Source organism: Chrysochloris asiatica, unplaced genomic scaffold, assembly GCF_000296735.1.
Source record: "Chrysochloris asiatica unplaced genomic scaffold, ChrAsi1.0 scaffold00005, whole genome shotgun sequence".
NCBI classification, from domain to species: domain Eukaryota; kingdom Metazoa; phylum Chordata; class Mammalia; order Afrosoricida; family Chrysochloridae; genus Chrysochloris; species Chrysochloris asiatica.
The window spans coordinates 44,024,074-44,051,077 of record NW_006408523.1 but is presented as its reverse complement, the minus strand read 5'-3'; the positions used below and the strand labels follow the sequence as shown (position 1 = coordinate 44,051,077).

The following is a 27,004-nucleotide window of genomic DNA, read 5'->3' as shown; positions in this document are numbered from 1 at the left end:
TTGGTGAGGTTGGCCCAGGATCGAGCATTGTTTCGTTCTGCTGTGCATGGGGTCGTTATGAGTCGGTTCCGACTCGATGGCACCTGACAACAACAACAACAAGATTCTGGATGCTGTTCAGGATTCCACCTGTGGTCTTATGTAATGCAGAGGCTCTGCAGGAAGCCTCCTTCACTGGGCACATTGTAGCCCCATATTAGGTATTCCAGTCAGCTATAGGCAGAAGACGAATTTATAAGCTTTCTATGATGATATTTCTAGCTATTCCTTTCTCTCCCCCTTAATTGTCTTATTTTATAATGGTATGCCAGGGAAACCAAGAATCAGTGACTTTTTTACTGAGCAGATTCTCTTCTACAGCCAGATAAATGGAGGGATTTGGAGTGTATTCTTCTAAGCCGGAAGGTCTTGTCTTATTGAACCATCTCTGTGTCAGATGGGTAGCACTATATATATTATATGGCATAGTTTCCATTGGTTTTATAAGTCCTTATTTGATGATCTAAGTGCATGTGATAGTTCTTCAGAGGGAATACCCAAGATACCTCTTTTGATTCTAAATTTCAGATAATATAACACTAACAGGTACTATGATATATTCTTAAAGTGAGATATAATGATGCATATTTAATATAAAATCTATTTTGTGATAGTATGCTATTTTTTATCATTGTTTTTCCATGCCGTCGAGTTGGTTCTGACTCACAGGGACCCTGTATTGGGTTTCTGATGAGCGACTGGTGGGTTTGAACTGCCGACCTTGCATTTAGCAGTCCAGTGCTTATCATCAGCTACATTCAGTAAGAATTAAGAATTTATTGTACAATTGACCTCGTTCTCATTATTTTTTACTTTTCTCATATGTGATAGATTAAGTTCTGTACTTTGTTTTCAATGAAATCGTGTGACCTTCAAACACCACTCCTATTTTGTTGAAGTTTCTTGGGTCAGATATAAGAGAGGCAGAAGAGTCAAGCGGGGTTTACTGTGTGCTAGCAATCAAGAGGCTTCTTCCTGTACCAAGCAGTCTTTGGCATTTGCATCTATCACTTGGATTGTTTTAGCCAGATATCCCTATTTGCTCATTGGTATAATTCTTGGTATCTATCTTTTTATCTGGAAACCTCAGATACCCTTTTTGACAAACAGAATAAACTTTGTAGATCTACTAAATGAATCAATTAATAGAATTTAGATATATCTCCTTAAAATTCACATGCTAGAAATGAGCATAATGTAACAACCAAGTCAGCTAGTCAGTGGTGAAGTACTGGTTTATTAAGGTCAGTGCCAAAATAATAGATTTTGAAGAAGGATTCTGCTTAATCAAGTGTGAATTTTAAGTGTTTGTTGATATATATACTAAATTGCTTTGTTGTTTTACTGTATTCATGTACAACCTGCTTTATTTCATTTTTATTAATATCAAAAATATTTGTACCTTCTTTTCTGTTTAATGTATTAGGTACCCAGTGCTGGGTCACTATGAGTTGGACCCGACTCTACGGTACTTAACAATAACATTGTTGTTGTTAATAAGTGCCATCAAGTCAGTTCCAACCTATAGTGATGCTGTATAGGGGTTTCTGAGGAGCAGCTGGTGAGCATGAACCACTGACATTGTAGAACAAACCGCTTTCCCTGCTACTGCAATAATGGTTTTTCTTTTATCCACTAACATTGTGCTACTGTTTGTTTCTTTTATTTCACCAGTTTCTCAAGCAATTAGGCCTGCAACCTAATTGGCAGTTTGTTGATGTGTATGGAATGGATCCTGAACTTCTTAGCATGGTACCAAGACCCGTCTGTGCAGTATTACTTCTCTTCCCTATTACAGAAAAGGTAATTATTAAGTAGAATGTAAACGTTTTCAGTAAATACAACGTTCTCGTTTATTGTTGAATTAAAAACACTCTTCTTGTAGAACAAATACTTGCCTTCTTAGGTAAAATCAAGAAGTGCGGATGCCTTCCAAATTTACTTTAAAGAGATGATACTTGAATTCTGATTTATGCATTGACAGTAAAGCCCTGGGGTGATCTCTTAAATTTGAGTTGTTTCCCTCTTTTATAAAATATAGTTAATTTGCTTCAGTTGTATTTTAATGTGACATTTACACCAAAAAACTAGAACAGTCTTAAATGTGACTTAGAAAATATATGAATAAATAACATCCAAATTTTAATATATGAAAAGTTTTCAATTTACTAAAAAAGAAACTTCTCCATAACTTATTTTATGTAGGTAGGGGAAACTGCTGGCATGACTTACATTAGTTTTGATCAAACTTGATTTGGGCGGGCATCACTAAGCTTAAATACAGCTTGATTGGCAGATTAACAATGTGTTGAAGATTATAGATATTCTTAGATCTCTGTTTAAATTTAAATCTCCGTATGTTTAAGTTCTTTCTTCTAGAATGAGGTCATAGAGATATATAGAGTGGAGCTAGGACTTTTAAGTGCACTTTAAAACCTCTTTTGAGTTTATAACCTTCTGATTTTTATTTTTTAAAGCTCCTTAGTGTGAGTTGAGTGAAAATTTACGGAGCCTATCATCTGTTTTACAGTCTGCAAACCGTATACTTTGTTTCATCTTGATTGCCATCCCCTCAATGTAACATAGTATTTCCTGCCTATGGTTCTTGTTTCCCATTCCTTGTGAACTTTGTCCTTAGGTTAATGCTGCCCTTTTGGTCTCAAACGGTTGACTGTTGTCTGATGTGTGTACCTCACTAGTATAGTTCTTCCCCAACATATCTATCTATTGCTTGACTGAAAATTGAGCCATGGGGGTGAGTTCATTTACGGACCTGAATGGTGACCAAGAGCCGTGGTCTTGTAGGTTTTACCACTCTCTGTATGACCAGTAAGCCTGGTTTTTCAAAAAAAAAAAAATTATGGTTTTGAGTTTTGTTCCACATTTTCTTCCACTCTATCCATGACCTTCTAATGTGATCTCTTTCAGAGCAGTTTCCTGTTGCCAGGCACCATAGAATTCTGGTATCAGGGTTGTGGAGACAGATAGATGATGCTCCTGTGGGACATTTAATCCTCTAGGCTAATTGTTTCCATTTTCATCACTCTTCTTTCCTCCATACATGGACACCTATGGTTGTACCTTAGATGACCACTCATTAGCTTTTAAGGCCCCCAGTCACTACTCACCAAAGCAGGATGTAGAACATTGTGTTTATGGACTGTGTTAATGCCAGTTGACCATGGTGTCCTCCAGACTTCGATTCTGAGCACCCAGGCCCTCAAGGTGTTTGGTAATGTCTAAGTTTCCATAGGATAAGCACTGAACCGCAAGGTCTTTGGTTCAAATCCACCAGTCATTCCTCTGAAACCCTGTACAAGGTTGCTGTGATTCAGAATCGATTCATCAATACTTTTAACAACTACAGCAACATTACACCACTTTCATGGATACATTTGCAACAAAGGTAAATGTACAGCCTAGGTGCAAATATTCTCAGCTAAACTTTTATGTATGTGGGTACACTCCTAGTCTCCCTCCCACACCTGTTTAGCCTGTGTAGTTACCTGTAGATCACAGTTATTGAGGGACTGTGTATATGACAGTATTATTTGCTCTGTACTTGCACTTCTCCTTATGCCTTCCCCTGCCGTCATCTTACTTTTACCAGCCTCCGTCTGGCTGTATGTTGCCTTCCCCATCATTCAAGTTAACATATCTGTACCCTCTAGTCAGCGAATTGCTCTTCTTTACCTCCCACCCCCAGTTATCATCAAGAATGTTTTAGTGTGAAACCCTTTTTTTTGACTTTTGACAATAGTGATCTCATGCAGTATTTGCCGTTTTGTGAGCAAATCATTTCGCCCAGCATAATATCCTCCAGGTTCATCCAAGTTATGAGGTGTCTCACAGGTTCAGCATCATTCTTCAGTGTTGCATAGTATTCCATTGTGTGTATGTACCTAAGTTTGCTTCCCCATTCCTCCATTGGTGGGCACTTAGGCTGTCTCCATCTTTTTGCTATTGTGAACAATGCTGCAGTGAACATGGCTGTGCAAACATCTGTCTGCGTCACAGCTCTTGTTTCTCTAGAATATATATACCAACTAGAGGGATTGCTGGGTCATATGGTGTTTTTGTATCCAAATTTTTGAGAAAGCACCATACCAGTTTCCTCAGTGATTGCACCATTTTACAGTCTCAGCAGAGATTGTAGGAGAGTGCCAGACTTGCCACACTCTTGCCACCATTGTTTTCTGTTTATTTTAGTAACAGATTAAGAAATCTCACAAAGATTAAGAAATAGGCTTTGTTCATTGCTAGAAATTCCTGTGCCATTTTCTCTGTGCAAGAATAATTCAAGGTAAAATAAATAACATTGAAAATCTTCTCTACTTAAGGGTTCAACAAGCTGTTTAAAAAAGAACAGCTTGTTGAACCCTTAAGTAGACAAGATTTTAGTATTTAGTATTTCTTCATATTTTTTGTAACATTCATAGATTTTTAGAGTTGGAAATTTTTTCATGATTTTCCAAACCCTTAATTTTTTTGGTGAAGTCATGAATATTCTGAAGGTAGATAGCCAATTTGTGTAACAGGATAGTAATATGTTCACCATTTTTATTGCTAAAGTAAGCCAATAGATAATTATCAAAATTAAAAACCAAACCCACTGGCATTGAGTTGGTTCTGAGTCATGGTGACCCTATGTGTGAACTGCGCTCCATGAGGTTTTTAAGACTGTGACCTTTTAGAAAGTAGCTCACCAGACCTTTTTTTTAGATGTGCCTCTTGGTGGGTTTGAACTGCAAACCATTTGGTTAATAATAAAGTCCTTATGATAACTATTGCAGATCCCCAATTATAAGAAGCAATAAAAACTGAAAAAAAATCAGCTGCTTACAGCACAGGTTTTCTTAGCTGATCTGATACAAAAGGAAGTTTATGGTCTAAATTGAAGATTTCCCAAACATTATTTTATGTTTGTTTGTTTTAACTGTTTATTGTGAATTGAGTGAAGATCATCAGTTTTACATTGAACAAATCGTATACTTTGTTTCTTTTCAATGATTGCAATGCCTGCGATGTAACAACAGTTCTCCGGCTTCCTCCCTATGCTTCCTATTTTCAGTCCATCCACCTTCCATCCCTTCTCAGCTTTGTCCTTAGGTAAATGTTGCCTTTTTGATCTTGAATGATTGACCATTCCATGGTAGGTATATCTGGTTGATCCCCTGCACACCTAACTACTGTTTGGCTGAAAATTGGGCCATGAGTATGAGTTCCCATTCCAGACTACAGGCTGATCAGGGGCCATGGTCTTAGGGCCCTCCAGATTCTTTCTGACCAGTAAGCCAGGATTTAAAAAAAAAAAGTTTTTTGAGTTTTATTCCACATTTTCTCCAACTCTATCTGGGACCTTCTGAGTGATAACATTTGGAGCAGTTGGTATTGGTAGTTAGTCACCAGCTATTTGTTCCCAAACTATTGATTTTTAAGACCTGTTTTTTAGGGGGAGTAGTCTTTAGCAAACATAAATTTATTCTCTCACAGTCGAGGTGCCCACAAATCCAAATTCAGAGAAAAGTGTTCCTTATCTGTCAGCTCTGGGAAAAGGTCTCTTTTCAAAACCTACAGACCTGGCATCCCTTGAAGAGCTCCACGAATCTTGATCGTCCCTTGATTCTAGGAGTTTCTCAGCGCAGGGACCTTGGGCCCAAAGAACACACTCTGTTCCTGGCTCTTCTTTTTTGGTGGTAGTAAGGACCTACAATTCTTTAAAAGCATAAATTGTATTTCGTTTCCTTCATGTAGTGGGCCATCAGTAACACAGAAGCATAGTATACTCATCAATAGGATGTTCGCATCTTGTGGATCATCCATACTGCTCATTGTGCATAATTGTTAGGAAGAACACAACTCTGTAACAGTATGTATATATGTGTATTGTTGTTGTTAGGTACCATTGAGTCAGTATTGACTCATAGCGACCCTGTGCACAACAGAATGAAACACTGCCTGGTCCTGGGCCAACCTCATTGATGCTGCCACTTTGCCAATCCACCTCGCTGGGGGTCTTCCTTTTTATCTCTGATCCTCCACCTTACCAAACATGATATCCTTCTCCAGTGACTGGTCCCTCCTGACAATATGTCCAAAGTATGAGAGATGAAGTTTGACCATCCTGGCCTCCAAGGAGCACTCTGGCTGTACTTCTTCCAACACAGATCTGTTTGTTCTTTGGGCAGCCCATAGTCCTCAAGCTCAATGGTCAGCTCAAGAAGACAAAGTCAAATATAATGACATGTTCAAAGATCATCTGGAGTTAGAAAACCAAAAGGAAAGAACATGTTCAGCATTTCTCAAGCAGAGATAACTGAAGAAAAAATTTAGGCCTCGAGTTTCATTATTGAAGGACTCTCTGGGCAAATTATTGAAGGATGCAGAAAGCATAGAAAGAAGATGGAAGGAATACACAGAGTCACTATACCAAAAGGAAATTGTCGATGTTTAACCATTTCAAGAGGTAGCATATGATCTAGAGCCAATGATACTAAAGGAAGAAGTCCAAGGTGCATTGAAGGAATTGGCAAAGAACAAGGCTCCAGGAATTGATGGACTACAGATTGAAACCTTTCAAAAAAGTGAGGCGGCACAGGAGGCACTCACTCAGCTATGCCAAGAAATTTGGAAGACTGGTCAACTGATTGGAAGAGACCCATATTTATGTGCACTCCAAAGAGAGGTGACCCAACAGAATGGGGAAATTATTGCACAATAGCTTTGGTATCACATGCGAGTAAAGTTTTACTAAAGGTAATCGAGAAACAGCTGCAAGCACATTGACAGAGAACTTCCAGAGGTTCAAGCTGGATTCAGAAGAGGATGTGGAACAAGAGATAACATTGCTGATGTCCATTTGGATCTTGGCTGAAAGCAGAGAATACCAGAAAGATGTTTACCTGTGTTTTATTGGCTATGCAAAAGACTTTCAATTGTGGATCATGACAAGCTTTGAACAACATTGCGAAGTATGAGTATTCTGGGACAGTTAATTGTGCTCATGAGAAATCTGTACATAGACCAAGAGACTGTTGTTCAGACAGAACACGGGAACACTGAATATATATGTATCAGGAAATTTCAACAAGTTCATGGAATAATTCCATTATCTTTTCATCCCTCATGTCTCCATACAAGTATATATATTCTCCAAGGATCTCCGGTGGCACAAATGGTGGTACTTGGCAACTAACTAAAAGGTTGGCAGTTCAAACCCACCCAGCGGCTCTGTGGAAGAAAGACAGACGTGGTGATCTGTCTCCATAGAAGTTGTAGCCAAGGAAAACCTATGGGGAAGTTCTACTGTCTTACAAGGCTCACCATGAGTTGAAAGTGACTCAATAGCCCTATTGTATACTTGCACGTGTGTGCGTGCACACACACGCACACACACGCGCGCACACACACACGTAGAAACTATCAGTAGCATCTGCAACTTCTTTGATACCTTTTATAATTTGATAATCCCCAATTTCGCTCATTAGTGACATATTACAGTCACTCAAAGACTATCTTATGCTTCATTGCTATTGTTGTTAGTACCATTGAGTTAGTTCCAACTCATAGAGACGCTGTCTTGGGTTTCTGAGGAGCAGCTGGTGGGTTTGAACCGCTGACCTTACATTTCAAACCAACCTTGCGATCCAGTGCATTATCTTGGAGCCCTACACCAGGACTCCATCTAATGCTTTAAGGGACACAAATTGTTTCAGTGTTCCAAGTTCTAACTTTGAGACTGATAAGTAGTTGTGAATGACTTAAGTATACTAACAGCAAACTGTCAGAAGTACCTCATCACCCTTTAAATAAAGTCAATTATGTCATGTTTTCAATGTGTGCTTTATAGTAAACCAGTGAGTCATAGGTGAAGAGGCTATAAATTCATTTCTTTGATATTTGTGTGGCTTGTTCCCAGCAGCCTCTTGACTATGTTCTGTTTTCTTTGTTCTCTGTAATTGCTTTTCCTTTTTCCGCCCCTGTACTTGCTTTATATCATTTTAGGATTTTTTTTCTAAACTCTAAATCTTAGGAAGTTGTCCAGCCTCATTTTGTTTTGTCAGCAAGGAACACTGACACTGAACAGCAGCAACCAATAAACTCATAGGCCTACGTAAACATTTCCATTTAAGGCCATGTATACTATGTTGAACCTTTCCAAAGTTTTTATCAATTGAAGTTACATGAATGAGTGAATATTTGTTTGTTCTGAGAATGGTGCTTTAAAATAAGTTTTATAAGCGCATTCATAAAAACATGTTTTTAAGCATAAACATGATTGTTGATAGAAAACAGTTTCTTACTTAAGGGTTTTCTATAGACATCATTTGTTTATTGCAGGGATCTCCAAACTTTCCGTAAAGGTCCAGATGGTAAGTATTTACAGTCTTTGTGGCATTCATCAGCCTTGACTGGGAACGTGAAAACAGCCACTAAACCCCATACCAGACAGTTATCAGGTCTGCTCCCTCTCATGGTGAGCCATGTGTGCCAGAGTAGAATTGTGTTCCTTAGGGTTTCAGAGGCTTATTTTATAGAAATAGATAGCCTGGCTGTGGACAGTGTATACATTAAACTGAAAAAAGCAGCTGGGTGAGTTTGTCTCTTGGCTGCATGTAGTTGCTGTAATTGAATCTGAAACATTTAGGAAAGCGATTAAGTCTCATCTTTCTACTCTCCTGCTTGCCCTCCTCTTCCTCCTGTTTTCACTCATTTTTAACCACTGTGTTATTTTTGGAAGGAGCCCTAAGAGCGCAGTAGTTGAGCACTTCCCAGCTGCTCCACCAAGAAAGATGAAGCCCTCTGCTTCCATAAGATCACAGCTTTGGAACCCCACGGGGCATTTCTGCTCTGTTCTGTGGTGTTGCTGTGAATCCGAATTGACTCAGTGGCAGTGGGCTTTTTGTTTTTTTTGCTTTAATCCCCCCCCCCTTTTTTTTTTTTTTACAATCTAGGAAACCGAGTCATGGAGAATTAAGTAACTTGCAGTAACACAATTGTTATGGTGAAGCTCAGATATGGGTCAACTGAGAGCCCACACTTTAGCATACTAGGATAAGTAGGGTTTAAAATTAGGAAAGGTGTGCACCAGGCTTGTGTTCTTTCACCATACTTATTGAACCTGTATGTTGAGCAAATAATCTGAGAAACTGGATTTATGAAGAAAAATGTGGCATCAGGATTGGAGGAAGACTCATTAACAACCTGCGCTATACAGATGATAAAACCTTGCTTGCTGAAAGCGAAAAGGGCTTACAGAACTTACTGATGAAGATCAAAGACCACAGTCTTCAATATGGGTTACCCCTCAATGTAAAGAAAACAAATACCCTCACCACTGGACCAATAAATAACGTCATGATAAATGGAGAAAAGATTGACGTTGCCAAAGACTTCATTTTACTTAGATCAACCGTCAACACTTATGGAAACAGCAGTCATGAAATCAAATGATGTCATGAATTAGGCAAATCTGTTGCACAAGACCTCTTTAAAGTGTTGAAGAGCAAAGAGGTCACTTTGAGGATTAAGATGCACCTGGCCCAAGCCATGTATTTTCAGTAACCTCATATGCATGTGAAAGTTAGACCACGAATAAGGAAGAATTGAGTTATGGTGTTGGAGGAGAATATTGAAAGTACCATGGGCTGCCAAAAGAACCAATAGATCTGTGTTGGGAGAAGTGTAGCCAGAGTGCTCCTGGGAGGCCAAGATGGCCAGACTATGTCTCTCCAGTCGCTGGAGAAGGATATCATGTTTGGGAAAGTGGAGGGTCAGAGAAAAGAGGAAGACCCCAGCAAGATGGACTGGCACAGTGGCAGAAGCAATGGGTTCAGGAGTAGCAACAATTGTGAGGTTGGCACAGGACCGGGCAGTGTTTCATTCTGTTGTGCATAGGGTCACTGAGTCCGTACTGACTCGATGGCACCTAACAACAACAAAAGGGTAACTCAAAAAGAATTGCTGCAAAACCATAGCAGCCTTTATTAAACCAAAATTTTAAAACATGAAGCTGTTGTTTCTCCATCTAGATCTATAGATGTCTGAAGGCAGTGTTTCCTTCTTTAATACTTCTAAGAATTTCACCTCATCAAAACAGCAGTTTTAGCATACTTGAGGGACTCAGATTTTCTTTTAAATGTCCGTTGAGATTTTGGAACAAAAAGAAAGTCTGAAGGGCCATAGGGTGGATGGGGTGAGGTTTCCTAACAAAATTCTCATAGGACAGCCCTGGCTACCCTTGAGTGAACAGGTGTGTTGATGTGGTGGAAAACAATTTCCTTAGTGCAACTTTCCCACCAATGCAGTTTTCCATTTCCTTAAAACTTCCTCCTAATAAGCCCCCATAATCCTCTGCTTTGTTATTGGCACATTCCCCATTGGAATCCTAAAAACAAACACTGTAACCTCCCCGCTTTCCACTATCACCTTTTGGGAGTATTGGTGTGTGGTGTTATTGGATAAGCATTCCACCGCAAGGTCTGTTTGAACCACAAGGTCAGCAGTTCAAACCCACCACCCACTCCTTGGAAACCCTATACAGAGTTGCTATGAGTGGAACAGAATCAACGGCACTTAACAACGATAACATAACCTTTTGAGCTGACCTTTCTGTCTTGAATTTAACTGGTCTGCAGAGCTCATCCAAAGCCACTTTATGATTGGATTCTTTTGAAGGCACCCTAAGGATACTAATATGTATTGCTAAAAAACCTTGTCTGCCACCACCCATTGGTTGCAGAGACATGTTTAAACATGCTTTGGAATAAATCTGTGCATGAATGAACTGGACCTCTGTAGCAATACTTTTTGACTTCTCATATGCTGCTTTGCTTTGTAACCAGTTATTATGGATAGTAATAAACTTTTGTTAAGAATATAGTTTTATTATAAATACAGTGTGAAGGCTATAAAAGTAATAGAGGTTTTGAAGAGAAAATGGCTCTTGCTAATGATAAATGATTTATAAAATGTAAAAATACAGAAAGTAAAAGTCTTCAGTTAATCTATTGCCCCAAAGATAACTCCTATTAAGATTTTGTTTTGTTTTCTTTTAATGTTTTTTTTTTTTTAAGTTTCTGAAAGTTAATTTATTATTGGTTTTGTGAGGGAAGTTTGAAAATTTTTAAGAAACCTAAAAATCGACTTATAAAACTACCATTATCAATAGAAGATTTACAGTGACAATCACAAGAAGAAGGAAGAAAATTGCCACTATTCCTGAATGTCCAGAGAGAAACTGAGGAGAGATGCGAAAACACTTTGAGACTTTTGTGCACACATCCTGATGCAGAGTTGATGTGCAGCATCTGTGAAAGGAATTCTATAGCTTATGATGTGGGTCTGTGTCTCTGACCAGAGTCTGGATGTGTTGCCTTGAGAGTCAAGGGGGTTTTCGGAACTGCTGTTTTGATGAGGTGAAATTCTTAGAAGTATTAAAGAAGGAAACACTGCCTTCAGGCATGTATAGCTCTAGATGGAGAAACAATAGCTTCATGTCTCAAAATTTTGCTTTAATAAAGTCTGCTGTGGTTTTGCAGCAATACTTTTTGAGTTATCCTTTTGTTGTTTTCTCACAACGTGGTTGTGAGAAAGAGAAAAGACTATGGGGGATGAGTTTTCTTTCCAGTAAGAAGAAATTAAGTGCAATGAAAAAGTCATCTCTTGACCCAGATGCTGGGATGTGACAGGACAGTGACTTTGGCTGGAACCCCCGAAAGCAGTGGCAAAGGAGAAAAAAATGCTTCCAGGTTTAACCCAATCAGTTGTTGTTAGGTGCTGTTAAGTCAATTCACTGATAGCAACCCAAGAGACAGAGGAGGGTTTTCTTGGCTGTAATGTTTATGGGAGCAGAGCACTGGGTCTTTCTCCCATGGAGCTGCTTAGTGGGTTCCAAACACCAATCTTCTGGTTAGCAGCTGAGTGCTAAACCTCTGCTCCACAGGGCTCCTCTCAATTAGGCTCCAGGTAAGTTAGGAGTATCCTTTAATCCTTATTCAGGTCCTTCTTTGGAGAAGGCTTATTCTGGATCTTCCCTTTCCTTTCTAGGATCTTTTAATGTATTTTTAAAGCTTATTTATTCAAATGAGGATCCAAATCATATATATATGGTGTTAAGTGCTGGTGAGTCGGTTCCAACCCATAGCAACCCTGTCAAGGGTTTCCTAGGAGAGGCTGGTGAGCTTGAACCGCCGACCTTGCAATTCATACGACTTTGCAGTCCAGTGCACAATTAGCCCACAGTGCCATACCACGATTCTACATATACATAGATGTCTCTTAAATCTCTTTTAATCTATAAGATCATCCTCACTTCTCTCTCTACCCCCGCCCCCCCTTGGATTTTTGGTATTGAAACTGATGGCTTATCCTGGAGTTTCCCAGAATTTTTTTATTATTTTGAAGGTGATTGTATCATCTGGCACTGTTATTTCACTCTTTCTCCATTGTGTTTCCAGGGCATTAATAGACTTAGAGGTTTGATTTGACTCAGCCTTGTGTTTTTTGTGGTGAGGGAAGAGAAAGAATACTTCTTACATGGTGCTCTGTACAGGAGGAACATAATGTCCTGTCATTTCTTTTCTCTAAGTTCCCAACCATTGATGGCTCTTGTCCACTAGTTTATTAGCTTGAGACTTCTTAATGCTATATATAAAGTAAATATTTTAAATATAGAAATGAGATTGTATTTACTAATGTTAATTAATACATATTGACCCTATATAGCCTACTCTGTATTCATGGACAGATTTCAAATTCAGAACATGTAAATCTACTTTACCCCTTTTAAATGCTTTGTCACATTTGCCATGTTGTTGTTGTTAAGTGCTGTAGAGTCAGTTTTGTCTCATGGCGACCCTGTATAGGGTTTCTGAGGAGTGGCTGGTGAGTTTGAATCACTGACCTTGCAGTTCAAATTGGCCTTACAGTCAGTTCAGTGCTTATCCAACAGTGCCACACCTACTCACCATAGTATATACCATAATATGTTAACCAAAAAACCACTGATACTTAGAATTTTCCCAGTTTTATGTTATTAAAAGTGTACATGCAAGGGGATTCTAAAAGTTAGTGGGAAAATTCCATTATCTTTTTCATTCCATTTTTCCACAGATTTCTTGATTTCCCCTCATTTATGATTATAGTCCTGGTATGACGCTGTAGGATAAGTGCTGGACTACTAACCAAAAGGTCAGTGGTTCAGACACACCAGCTTCTCCTTGGAAATGGTATACGGGGTCGCTGTGAGTCAAAATTAACTCGATGGCACTTAACAACAATAACATTGTGATGTTATTTTCTACTAACAGACTACTTTTTTTTTTTTTTTTTAATAGTATGAAGTATTCAGAACAGAAGAAGAAGAAAAAATAAAATCTGAGGGACAGAGTGTTACATCATCAGTATATTTCATGAAACAAACAATCAGCAATGCCTGTGGAACCATTGGTCTGATCCATGCTATTGCTAACAATAAAGACAAGATGCACTTTGGTAAGTGATGTTTCATCACTGCTGTTTTTCCCTCTTAAGATATGTTAGCTTAAGTGAGCAGTAGGTGGTGCTCTAATTCTTTCTGTTTAACTGTAAAACAAAGCAATTTCCCCTTTCTTTTGTACTGAAAATGCATATACTGTTAGAAAAATTTTTTATCCTCTCTATTCTTTAATTTGTTGATAAACAGGAGTTTCACAGGCAAAGAATTTATCTCCTATAATTTATCCCAAGATTTAATTTTTCTTTTTACAAGTTGATTGCACATTGTCTTTGCCCTAGTGTTACTTTCTTTCTTTTTAAAATTTTCAAAATACAAGGTATAATTGCTGCAAATCTTTAGTTTCTTATCATTTACAGTATTAGATGTTGTCTGTATTCAGATTTGTATTTGGTATGCATTTCACTAGATCCTTTTATCCTTTTGTTGTTGTTGTGACATGCCGTCGAGTTGGTTCCGACCTATAGCGACCCTGTATAGGGTTTTCAAGGAGCAGCTGGTGAGCTTGAATCACCGACCTGGCAGTTCAAACGACTTTGCAGTCTGGCGCATTAGCCCTTACTACGTTCTTAAGCCTATTAATCCTACCAGAAAAAATTCACATGAAAAAGCCCACATGAAAATCATGCACAATAAAAAAAACCACACTGTCATAAATGCACACGAGAAGTGTGTTTTTTGCAGAGAACCATTCTTATTTTACCAGTGAAAGGAATTTTACCTGAAAAATAGCATGTTTCTAGCATTTTCATGTATCAGTTTCACTGAGATACCAAGTTTTGTAAAGTTTTCAATTTTATCTTTTTTACTATTTTAAGAATCTGGATCAACCTTGAAAAAATTCCTGGAGGAGTCTATTTCAATGAGCCCTGAGGAACGAGCCAGATACCTGGAGAACTATGACGTCGGTACCTTCTCTCTGTCTTGATTTAATACGGGGCAAACTTTTGTGGGACTGTGTACACTGCTTGGGGTTTATCTTGAAACTACCGTTTTGAACAAGTATTTTGCTGTTCCCATTACGAAAGACCTTGTGTACTTCTCAGGTTATGCTATCTGAAATACCCGTAAATGTTAATAAATTGCTTACTTCTTTTCTACATCCAGAGGTGAATGAGAGACTAAAAGCAGTTTGATTTTCAAATTCATAAAACATCTTATGATTGACTATTCCTTACCTTTCCGTCTCTTATATAATAAATATATGCCTGGCGTATAATACCCTATATGTCTTTCACTGGGCCAGAATTTGGAACAAGGCTGACGACGAATGGAAAAAACAAAGGTTTAAAGGTAGACATTAGAACATACTCTAGCTATTTTATCAGTCTAAGTATTATTTTTTTTTGCATGTGTAAAAAGACACAGGCCACGTACTGTGGTTTAAAATGAGATTACACAACTTCCTAGACTTGTTTTTAAATTTTATTATTTTTGATTTTTTTGTTGTTGTTATTGTTTTTTTGTTTTTTTTTTGAGAAACTTTTTGCCTTTTAGATAAAAACATTGCTAAGTAGATTGCAAATCCTTTAAAATGAGACACAGTATATTATACACATTATTTGGTTAGGATAATGTCTCGTGCAGAGTTTGTGCTCAGTAAGTTATTAATTTTATTTGTTAGCATTCCAATATATGCATGACTATTTTAAGTTATTTATGAATCTTGAAGAGTTTATAAAACATCTTTCTTTTTCTTGAAAATAAAATAAGCAACATGGAAATGACTTGTCATCCCACCAGTGAGTGGTAGTGACCATCACCATGTTCAATAGGGAGTGTGTATGTATATACACAGCTTTGTAAAACGAAACTTTGATCACACTGTAATATTGCTTTATAACTTGTCTTTTCTCACTTATCACAAATGTAATACATGCCAGTAAATATAGAATCATCATTTAATGGCTGCATAGTTTTCCATTGTGTAGTATTTTACTTAACAAATAAATTGTCAGAAATTTAATAGACTTTCTTCTTTTTCACCATTTAAAAATAACACTGCTAAATTTTAAATTAGAGCTAAATCTTTGCAAATATCTTTATATATAATTATGTTTAAGTTATACGTCAATATATAAACAGTGTGCATGTTTCTAAGGCTTTGATACTTACTGTCAAATTGCCATCCATGAAGATTGTACCTTAACCATTTTTTACACATATGCCTGTTTCTCTGAACCCTTGATAATAGTGGGTATTTCAAGAACATTAGAAAAAATCAGAGAATTTCAGAACAAATTCTGTTAGCTTTTGAAAAATGCATGCTTTTGCTCCACATTTGTAAACTGCCTACCGAAGCTGCATGCTTTAGCATAAATGTAATGGAGCAGTGGAGGGACAGGCATGTTGTGGAGGAGAAGATGTGAGAAGCTTTTCAAATCTCTGTGTGATTCCTACTTCATTCTCGTTTGGTTGAATAATGTGACAAGTGTTAGTTAGAACAATTAAATACACTAAGTCACTACTTAGACCCAGCATTCAGTTTCTTAAATCTTGGAGAGGTTTGTGGGCTGGGAAGTAGAGCAATTTATTTGACTGTTCAAATATCATTTTAAATATCAACTATTAAACTGTCACTTAATTACATTGAATTTTTCTTTCTGAAGAAACTTTAGATGTTAAATTTTAGCTTTGGTGTTTTGTTTTGTTTTTTCATTTAAAAGGTTGGTTACAGTGACTTTCTATAAATACTTTATGTTTTCATTTGCAGGCTATTCGAGTTACTCACGAGACCAGTGCTCATGAAGGTCAAACTGAGGTATTTCACATTTTCTTTCAGAACTTTTTTTGCTGTGTATAAATTTAGTCAGTGTCTTGTATAAAACATAGTTTTAGGAACTTTTGTTGTTGTTGTTGTTAGTGCTGTGAAGTCGGTTCCAACTCATAGTGGTCTTGTATAGGGTTTCCAAGGAGCAGCTGGTGGGTTTGAACTGTTGACCTTGTGGTTCACAGTCCAGTGACCACCTCCCCCCCCCCTTGAGGGAATTTGTTTATGCAAAAGGTGTGCTCAAAATAGCACAAGAACATGTTTTGACAAACTGTTAATATGCTACTTTGAAGCTGCCATTTTAGTTTGTGTAAGTATTTAGACAGGTTTCCAATTGCACGCTGTTTGGCCCAAGTGTTCCCTGTTAGGTCCTTTGACTTCCAAATTTTTTGCAAAAAGTTCCTCCTGCACTATGGTATGAGTAGATAACCTACATAACTTTGAAGAAGGTTTATCACGCTCACCTTCCAGAACAATACTGCATCACTCTTTTTTGCTCCGTGGATTTGTTATTTGGCAATGTGATGCTTGTTCACATCTTTACTCTGTTAGCTAGTTCTTAGTCTCGTTTGCCTCCTCTCTTTCTCTCTCTTGTTTTTTCCATTTTACTTTCTTGTCTTCCTTTTTCTCTCTCAGTAACCCTCATATCCCCACTCTTGGCGGGAGTTTGCTGTCAGAGGTTTTTCAGTCAATATGGAAAGAATTTAGCTAAAATGCTATTTGTGTTGGTTTGTTTATAGCACATGTAAGTGTTAAACACCAGAGAATTAGAGATTTTTCTTCTTTCTTTTCCCATGTGTGACTTGAAACCTCACCTTATTGTATACAAAGATGACTTTTATGCTTTAAAAACACGGTAGTATCTTTCTCTTTTTAGTGGTATATGAAATGGTGCGTTTGATAATTGATGGTACCTCAGATTTGATGATGGCTCCGTTATCAGGTCTCTTAGGCTTAGGATTGGTGTCTGACTCATTTGGATATGCTTCAGAGTATTCAACACTTTTCTCTGCATATGCTGTTGTTATTATGTGCCTTCGAGTTGGTTCTGACTCCTAGCGATTGTGTATAGGGTTTCTGAGGAGCAGCTGATGGGTTTGATCTGCTGACTTTGAGATTAGCAGTCCTGTGCTTATCGTTACAATGCCACACTGGGCACAACAGATATTTATTAATTCACAAGAATTAACTCAAAACTATCCTTGGTCATATAAGGAGCTCTGGTAGCGTAGTGGTTACGAATTGGGCTGCGAACCTTAAGGTCAGCGGTTCGAAACTACCAGCTGCTCCACGGGAGAAAGATGAGGCTTTCTACTCCCGTAAAGATTTACACCCTCGGAAACCCTATACAGAGTTGCTATGGGTCGGAACCAACTCGATGGCACATAACAACAACAACAACATCCTTAGTCATATAGGAACTACAAAAGAAATCCAAATCTAAGTGTTCTCTAATCCCCTGGGTAAATGCAACGTGTCCATTAGCCATTGTTCCTCAACAGACCATTATTAACTGTTTGAGAAGAGTTCAATTCTTTGTTGTTTGGAGCCGTTTGGTACATTCCAGGGTGGAGTATAGTGGCCTCTAGTCACGTTACGTTAGTAAAAACAGCCAATGACTCAGAGAACCAAAAACCACACCTATATATTTTCAAAATTCCTTACCATCCTGCTTAAAATCCTGAAGCAGGGGCTGTTTTTCTGGTCATCCTCTTTCAGGTTCATCTACTAACTATAGGCTTAAGAGTCTTTGATGTATTGGTATCTCCATTGCTGTGTATGTTCTAACACATTGGTATTTGTCAGTTTCTGCAGAACACCAGGGCTTTCCTCTTTATGTGTTTTCTAAATACCCAACCCCTTGGCATAGTTGGTTCCTTCTCATCCGTTAGATCCCACTGTGAAAGTTATTTTTCAGAGAGACCTTTCATCACTGTTAAGTAGCTCCACTTCTCTTATTTCCTATGGTAAAATACTGTTGATTTTTCTTCCTGGCACTTCTTAATAATCTGTAATATGTTTTTAATTCTTTTGTTTAGTCTTCATTCTTACTGGAATGTGGGCTGTATTTGTTGTATTTACCATCAAATCCCCAGACCACTGGCTGGTATATGTTAGGCATTTATGAGAAATGATACAACATAAAGGTCAGGAACACAGACTTAAGGTTTGTGTACAGATTTCACCACTTACCAGCTTAGGTAAGATACATTCCTCAGTGTAAAATGGGAATAATACCCATTCCTTTATGAGATTCCTATGGAGGTTAATGCATTAACCCTATAATAGTGTGAAGCTAGATTAAAGGTAATTGGACTTTATAGGTAATGTGGAGCCACCCAGGGAGCCACCCAAGATTGGTGTGTTTCGTTTTCAGCGTGTTGGATTTTAGGTGAGGTTATCGAGTACTCTCTATGGAAGGTCCTTGGTGCATCTGGATATGGGAGTCTAAAGCTCAGGGGAGATAGCTGGAGCCTTTTGAATTTGGGTAGTTGCCAGAACCTGGAGAATTCTAGAGAGAGAACAGTGGTGGATCAATCAGAAAGCGCTGGGGCTTATAGGTGTTAACAAAGTGGGTAGGGAAGTGGAGCCAACAACAACAACAGCACTAAAATAATTCTTGGATGGTACAAACAATTAATGCACGTGGGTGCTAGCTGAATGGTTGTTGGTTGGGTCCACCTGGTGACTCAACAGAAGAAAGATCTGGCAGTCTACCTCAGAAAACTTAGCCCTTGAAAATCCTGTGGAGTCCAGTTGTACTCTGATACACTTATGGTGTACTCTGATACACCATGAGTCAAAGCCAACTCGATGGCTGCTGCCTTATTGGTTATACTCAATAATATCGTTGAATGTTTTAATGTAAAAGTAATTGCTGATTTTGAAATTGTTATAATTGTTTGTGTGCTCAGGTGAAAGCAATTTACAGATGAATGTATAGCCTATCCTAGTCAAAATCTTTTCCGAGAAATCATGTTTAAAGAAACATATGCGTATGTGTGTGTTTTTATGAAATTTTATGAAAGAGCATCCTGTGTTAGAAACGAATTGACTTCTTTAGCAACTCTCGTATAGACTGTCAGTGCAGAAAAAGAGTTTCCAGTTTCTTCATCATTATATGGATATGCATAGTTTGCATGACTTCATTTTATTGTAAAGTAGGTTCTTAGTTATTTTGATCGTCTTTGAATTATGAGGAGTTGGCAGAAATCATTTCAGTAACCCAGTAATGATGTGAAGCTTTACCATGTGTCATCAAGGAATTTCCAACTCACGTGACCTTTGAGGACATAGTTTCTTTGGTGGAAATCTTGGCAGATGCTGATCTCTTGGTCTTTTTTCTGCTGAGCTGACTGGTGGGTTAGCTGAACTTTTGGTTAGCAGCCAAACAACCATTGTGTCACCAAAGCTCCGTGGAAATAATATATGCACACACATAAATTAAGATTCTCACATATTTGTTTACCTTCTTTAGGGATTTAGATCCTGTTTTTTCCCTTACTCTAAGGAAACTGAAGCTATCAGGAAGAAACTTAGTTCTTGCATAATAAAAATGTTAAGTTGCTGATTACCTTGGAAGAATCAGATGGAAATAGGATGTGGAACTCTGATGAAGAGTGTCAGGCAATTTAAGCTGCAGTCAGTCCAGTTTTGTCAAGAAGATTGGAAATTGCAACTTTCTGGTCTCTCAAGTTTTTCTTTACTTTCTATTCATCATACTGTATATTTTAGCAAGATTTAAGATAAAATCTTTCTTGAAAACTCATATGAGAATGGAACTATTACCATAGCGCCTTGTGTTTTTGTCTCTGTCTTACCTTTTTCTTCTTTTTTCCTCTTTTATTATCATTCCCCAGGCAGAAGCATGTTTATAGGGTCTTTGTGAGGTAGTGAATGGAGAGCTGGATTTGAAAGACAGCATACAAGTTAGACTGGTCACAGTGGGAGGCACAGAAATGGGCCTCTGTGTCCCTCTACTTTCAGGTATTGGCACTGTGTCTACATGTATGTAATCTGCTCCTCCTCTCTCTACTTGATATCACTAAAAAGAACTGGCATCGAAATTTGAATACTTAATTAAAACAGTTCTTAAAAGGATAAGGAGTGTCAGTACCCACCCTCCTATTTATACTTCATCTTCTTTCTTAGATTAACCAGTGGTTCTTCTGAAAATGTATTGAAATACTTCTTCCCACTCCTTTCCCTTGCTTCCTGCTTTCTCTTCCTCCATCCTTTTGCAAATCTCAAAGTCTTGGAAATAGAGGTGCTAGACAGTTTTCTTATTTTACTTATCTTAAAGGAAATTGCCTACACTGAACTAATCAGTTTGTCCTCTAGACTGATGAGATTGAACTCTTCTAGCTGAAAATGTCTTCAGCTGTGAAAATAAAGTTACAGTTTTATTTGGTTATGGTGAGATTTTTTATTTTGTTTGGTTTTAAGCCACAACTTTCCAGACCAAAGGATGTTAGGATTTATTGTTATTTTTATTTGTAATAAATAAGAACTGTACTTGGGGCTACTTAAAGTTGTAAAAGAAAAATTTCTGGGAATTAGTTTAGCCAGGAATGTAACATGCAGGGATATGTTGTTGCTGTGAAGTGCCGTTGAGTCAGCTTCAACTCACAGTGACCCTGTACACAGCAGAACAGAACAGAACAGAGCCTGGTCCTCTACCAGCCTCACAATTGTTAGGTTTGGAACCCATTGTTGCGATTACTGTATCAGTTCATCTTATTGGGGGTCTTCCTCTTTTTCACCGACTTTGTACTTTATCAAGCATGATGTCCTTCTTCAGGGACTGATCCCTTCTGATGACATGTTCAAAGTTCATGACATGGAGCCTTGCCGTTCTTCCCTTCAAGGAGCTTTCTGGCTCTGCTTCTAAGACAAATGTATTTGTTCTTATGACAGACCATGATACTTTCATTATTATTCGTCAACACCATAATTCAGATGTATCAATCCTTTTAAAAGTCTTCCGTATTCATTTTCCAGTTTTCACATGCATATGAGATGGCTTGGGTCAGACGCACCATGGTCCTCAAAGTGACATCTTTTCTTTTTAACACTTTAAAGAGCTCTTTGAAGCAGATTTGCTCAATGTAATATATCATTTGATTTTTTGACTACTACTTCCATGAGAGTTGACTGTGGATCAGAGAATACAGCCTTCAGTATGGATTACAACTCATTGTTTAAAAAAAGCGAGTCTTCCCTACTGGACCAATAAGCAGTATCATCATATGGGGGATATAGGTCATATTTGTTGTGTGCCATCACGTTGTGTCTAATTCACAGTGACCACCCTGTGTAGTGTTTTTAAGAGTGGCTGGTTGGTTTGAACTTCCAAACTTGGGGTCAGCAGGACAGTCTTATCTTACACTGCCACACCAGGACTTTAGGCCATATTAATAGGGATTTTTTTTTTTTTTAACATGGAGAATTGTAAACCAAAGTGAGAGAACAAAAAAGTATTAAGCACAGGTGGAAAAAATTCTTTCATGCATATTTAAAACTATTGTTGTTGTTAAGTGCTGTTGAGTCGGGTCCGACTCATAGTGACCCTGTGTAGAGTTTCCTAGGAGCAGCTGGTGAGCTTGCAGCTCAAACAGACATTGCGATTCAAACTGACCTTGCAGTCCAGCGCATTAACCTGCAGCGCCACACCACGACTCCCTTTTAAAACTATAGGCAACATGATTTATTGTTAAATGCTGTTGACTCTTAGTGGCTCTCTATAGGGTTTCTGAGGAGTGACTAGGGGGTTTGAACTGCTGACCTTGTAGTTTGCAGTCCAGTGCTGATCCTACATTGCCACACTAGGGCTTGTGATTTATTATTAGGCAAACAAAATAAAGGACTTGACATTATTTAGGTTTTCCATGATATCATCTGTATAGTGGTATTTTGTGTATTTTGATATTTAGCCCATGTTTCACTTTGACTTCTTTGCTCTAAAGATCCCATAGGAAAATTTGTGTCATTTGCATGAACATAGTTGTATTTTCCCGTTTTGAATTTAGATCTTAATTCTTTCCCCTCCCACATGTCATTTTTAGACTCAGTGGTATTTCTGAAGTCTGACAGAAACATTACATTCTGGTGGTGGTGGTGGTTAAGTGCTGTCAAATCGGTTCCAATTCATAGCCACCTTGTACAGGGTTTCTGAGGAGCAACTCGTGGGTTTGATCCGCTGGCCTTGAGGTTAGCAGTTCCATGCTTGTTGTTGTTGTTAAGTGCCTTCAAGTCGGTTCCGACCCATAGCGACCCTGTACAGGGTTTCCGAGGGTGTAAATCCTTACGGGAGTAGAAAGCCTCATCTTTCTCCCGCGGAGCAGCTGGTAGTTTCGAACTGCTGACCTTAAGGTTCGCAGCCCGATTCGTAACCACTACACTACAGTATTAAATCTAATTGCTTTAATCAAGTGCATTTTTTATCAATAGGCCAATCAAAGGAAAGACCATGAAATTACAAGCTCAGATTCTTTAAAATAAACAAGTTGAGTTATTTTCTTTTCAGCATTTTTTCCCTGTTTCTGCCCTGTTGCTCCGGGAGTCCTGGTGTGGTTCTGCAGGATAATACATTGGACTGCACGATTGGTTTGAACTGCAAGCTCAGCAATTCAAATTCATCAACCACTTCTCAGAAACGCTATACAGGGTCATGATGAGTGAGAACTGACTCAAAAGCACTTAACAACAGCTCTGTGAAATAGAAAGGTAGTGTGACAATACATCATTGTCTACTAGAGTCACAGGTATTGTAAGCACTCAAGTCAAAGGAGTCTCACCAAGAGATGGCCGGAGTTGCTGGGGAAAGTTGCTGGCACACTTTTGGCTGCTCTAGTATCAGTCCTGGTGTGGAATGCTAACCAGAAGGTCGGTGATCAAACACACCAACCACTCCTGGGAAACCCTATACAGGGTTGCAGTGAGTAGGAACTCACTTGATGGCACTTAAAAACAACAGTATCAGTGAGGGAGCTTTTTAAAGCTGTTCTTAATGTCATTTAGGGTGAATACAATGGAAATTGTGTTAGGTGCTTGTTAACTTCCAGGTAGTCTCACCTTCTACGTCTCCTTGTTTTTAAGGTGTATCTGCCCACTGGACTGCAAGGTCAGTTTGAACCGCAGTGTGTTGGTGGCTTAAACCCACCAGCCCCACCATAATAAAGGGTTGCTATGGGTCAGAACTGACTAGACAGCACTTAACACTTAACAATAACAGCATTGTAATGATGATTACTTTTTCTGAATACATTTTGCTAGCAAAGTAGATTGCTGTTGTTAAGTGCCGTCAGATCAGTTCCAATTCACAGTCACCCTGTATAGGGTTTCCAAGGTGCGACTGGTAGGTTTGAATTGCTGACCTTGTGACTCAAACTGATCTAGCAGTGCCGTACCAGGACTCCTGTAGGTATCTTAATCTAAGCCTTCCAGCTCCATAATAGAGTTTGGAGTTACTAACTTTCATGAGGTTGTATAGCTACCAAGTACTGTCCATACTCTTAAGATGATGAAATGTATTTAGTAAAAATTGTTAAGATATAACTAAAAGTGAGTTTTTTGTTTTTTTTAAGATTAACTTTTGTTTTTGTCCCTATAGCAAGGCTATATACAGTTAATTAATACAAATATGTAATGAATTACAGATGACCATTTAGAGTTGTATACTACATTTGTTCTTTCATGTTGCCTGAATATTCTGGTGTGGCGCTTTAGGATAAACATTGGACTGCTAACCCCAATGTTGGTGGTTCAAACCTAACAGCTACGTCTCAGAAACCCTGTATAGGGTCACAATGAGTCAGAACTGACTATGGAACTTCATAATGACAACATCTAAATCAGTTCTTACTCGGTGTAGTAGATTGTTCCTGATATAAATTATGACCACTTACCTCCAAACAAATCATAGTTTTTTTTCAAAATATAATATTGCTTGTGTATATTTTGGTAGACAGTAATTATTTTAAGTATCTACCAGCTAATGCGGATTCCTGATGTGGCACTGTAGGGTCAGCACTGGACAGCAAACCACAAAGTCAGCAGTTCAAACACATCAGCTGCTCCTTGAAAACCCTATACAGGGTCACTCAGAGTTGGAACTAACTTGATAGCACTTAATAACAACCAGTTAATAATCCTTTCATGTTCAGGAATTTACATGGCTCTGATGATAACTTCTTATAATAATAAGATGTCTATTTAAGTGAGAAAATGCTACTTATTTTAGCATTTAAAATAATTTCATTTTAAACATTTATAGTGACCTACTAAACACTCACCAGCCGCTCCTCAGAAACACTGCACTAGGATGCTATGAGTCTGAACTGACTCTACAGCACTGAACAGCAACAATAACCAAACACATGCTTTCTTAGTAGAGTAGTATTTTTAGACAAGCCACTCTCTTTTATTAAATGTCTGGATTTTGTTGCTGTTTTCTTGTGCATTCCTAATTCTTTGGTTATTACTAAACAGCTTAAAGGGTGGTGGTGGTTATGTGCCATGGAGTCGGTTCTAACTCATTTTTTCATATACACAACAACAAGTACATTAGCTGGGAAGGAAAAGCAGTTTGGCCTGCTAGGACCCTGCCGCCATTTTTCTTTTCCTAGACAAGGAATAAGTTCGAAATCTAGAAGACAGACTTAAGTTGTGTTTTGAAGGATGCAGACAGATGTGATAGTAGATTCGCCTCTGTAGCTCAGTTACACTAGCTGATAGTTGATTGGTGTGTGGTTCTACCATGCAAGGGGGTTTCAGAAAGTTCATGGAAAAATTACATGATCTTTTAATTCCATGTCCCGTATTTTTTGAAGTTCCCTCATATAATAGAAAACATTTGAGTAGGAGTGAGAAGTCCTGGATTTTGCTTCAGGCTTTGACAGTCACTGGTATAATAGTTTGGGGCAAGTAAACTAAGGCCTTGTGCTTCTGACTAGTTAATTAAACAAAACAAAAACATGCTTATGGGATGGATCCCTATAACTCACTTGGTGTAATTTATTTTTTTTAACTCTGAAAGGATTTAAATCAGAATCAGAATGCTAATGCTTAAAAATCTCTTAAAATGAATGTTTTTCCTAATTCCTTCTAAGCATTTCTTAAATTCCTCAGATTTCTTTCTGAAGACCAAAACATTTAATCTGCTGTTTAAAATAGCTGAGGTTTCTGAAAATCCTACTTTCAGTTTTTTTTAACTATAGTGAAGACACGTAAAGTGGAGTCCTGGTGTGGCGCTGTGGGTTAATGTGCCAGACTGCAAAGCCATTTGAACTGTAAGGTCACCAGCTGCTCCTCGGAAACCCTATACAGGGTTGCTATGGGTCAGAACCAACTCGACAGCACTTAACAACAACAACAAAAAGTGGTATATGTGAAGTTAAACTATACTGTTGCAGTACTGACACCATCAGGCAGAGGGAGCACAGTTCACTGTTAATAGTCTGGCTAAGTTGATGCCATTTGTAGTTTTAAGAATATAAATAATTGTTAGTGAAATAAATAATTGTTAGTGATTTTCGACTTTTCTACCAGAACTGGAAAAATACTAGCTGAGGAAGTGAATTCTTTAGAAAAACTTAAGAATAAACTGTGGGCATTTGATCCATTTTTGCAATTAATATAGAAGACATTGTGAAAAATTGGATTCAGATGGTCATTGTTCAGGTCACAGTTTAAAATTTCATTTCTGAAACTGGAGCTAAATTAAATTATGTTGCTTAAGCTATTGTACTGACAGTTAACATAACCAAGATTTAAAAGTTGGTCTTTAATCTTTGCAATTCTAAGAAGAAAGCTTAGGAATTTTAGGAGTCTATGGAAGCATATTTTTTATCAAAATCCTTTCATCTCTTGAATGGTATTCCTTGAAGTTCATGCTTCCGGAGTTGCCATGTAGATTTTAGTGAGACTTGAGATACGGCATGTACGATGCTGTATCTATATTATAAATGAAACTATCTTTAGAAATTATGTGTTTTAAGATGACATATGATTTGTTCATTTAGTACTCGAAGATAGAAATAAATATGGCACTTAAATGTGTTCATGTGGAACCTGTACATAGACCAGTAAGTGATCATTCGAACAGGACAAGGGAGACTGCATGGTTTCAGATCAGGAAAGCTGTGCATCAGGGTTGTAGCTTTTCATTGTATTTAATCTGTGTGAGAAACACAGTATGAGGATTGGAGGAAGACTCATTGATAACCCAACAAGAGTCAAAATCTAAACTTATTGGTGCTAATGTGTAATATTTGAAGCTTATCTTTTACTTATTTAAAAAGTATGTGGTATGTTGGCAGTGGGACAATAAGATAGTGGATAAAATGCTTTCCTGATCTAGCAGCCTTACAAGATTAAGTATACTAATATACCACCCTATTTCGTTTTTGAAAAATTTTGTTGTGAACTAAGTGAAGGTTTACAGAACGGATCATATTTTATATCCAAGAAATCACAGACTTGTTTGACTGCAATGATTGCAGCCCCATGCAGCAAGGGATCCCACTTTCTCCCTGTGCTTCCTGTCTTCATTCCATCCTCCTTCCCAGCCCTCTGAACCTTGTCCCCTGGTAAATGTTGCCCTTTTGATTTTGAATGATTGACCTTGCTAGTGTTATCCCCCTTATCCACTGTTACATTGAAACTGAGCCACAAGGGTGATTTCCGTTCCAGACCTGAAG

General features: G+C 38.1%; 1 protein-coding gene across 1 annotated transcript in view; it reads left to right on the top strand.

The window, feature by feature from the left end:
* UCHL3 (ubiquitin carboxyl-terminal esterase L3 (ubiquitin thiolesterase)) overlaps positions 1-27,004 on the top strand; it is a 74,838-nt gene that overhangs the window by 18,916 nt on the left and 28,918 nt on the right. The window contains exons 3-6 of the mRNA XM_006832031.1: positions 1,714-1,842; positions 13,377-13,533; positions 14,353-14,438; positions 16,248-16,295. Coding sequence (XP_006832094.1) covers positions 1,714-1,842; positions 13,377-13,533; positions 14,353-14,438; positions 16,248-16,295 — 420 coding nt within the window. The remainder of the gene's footprint in view (positions 1-1,713; positions 1,843-13,376; positions 13,534-14,352; positions 14,439-16,247; positions 16,296-27,004) is intronic.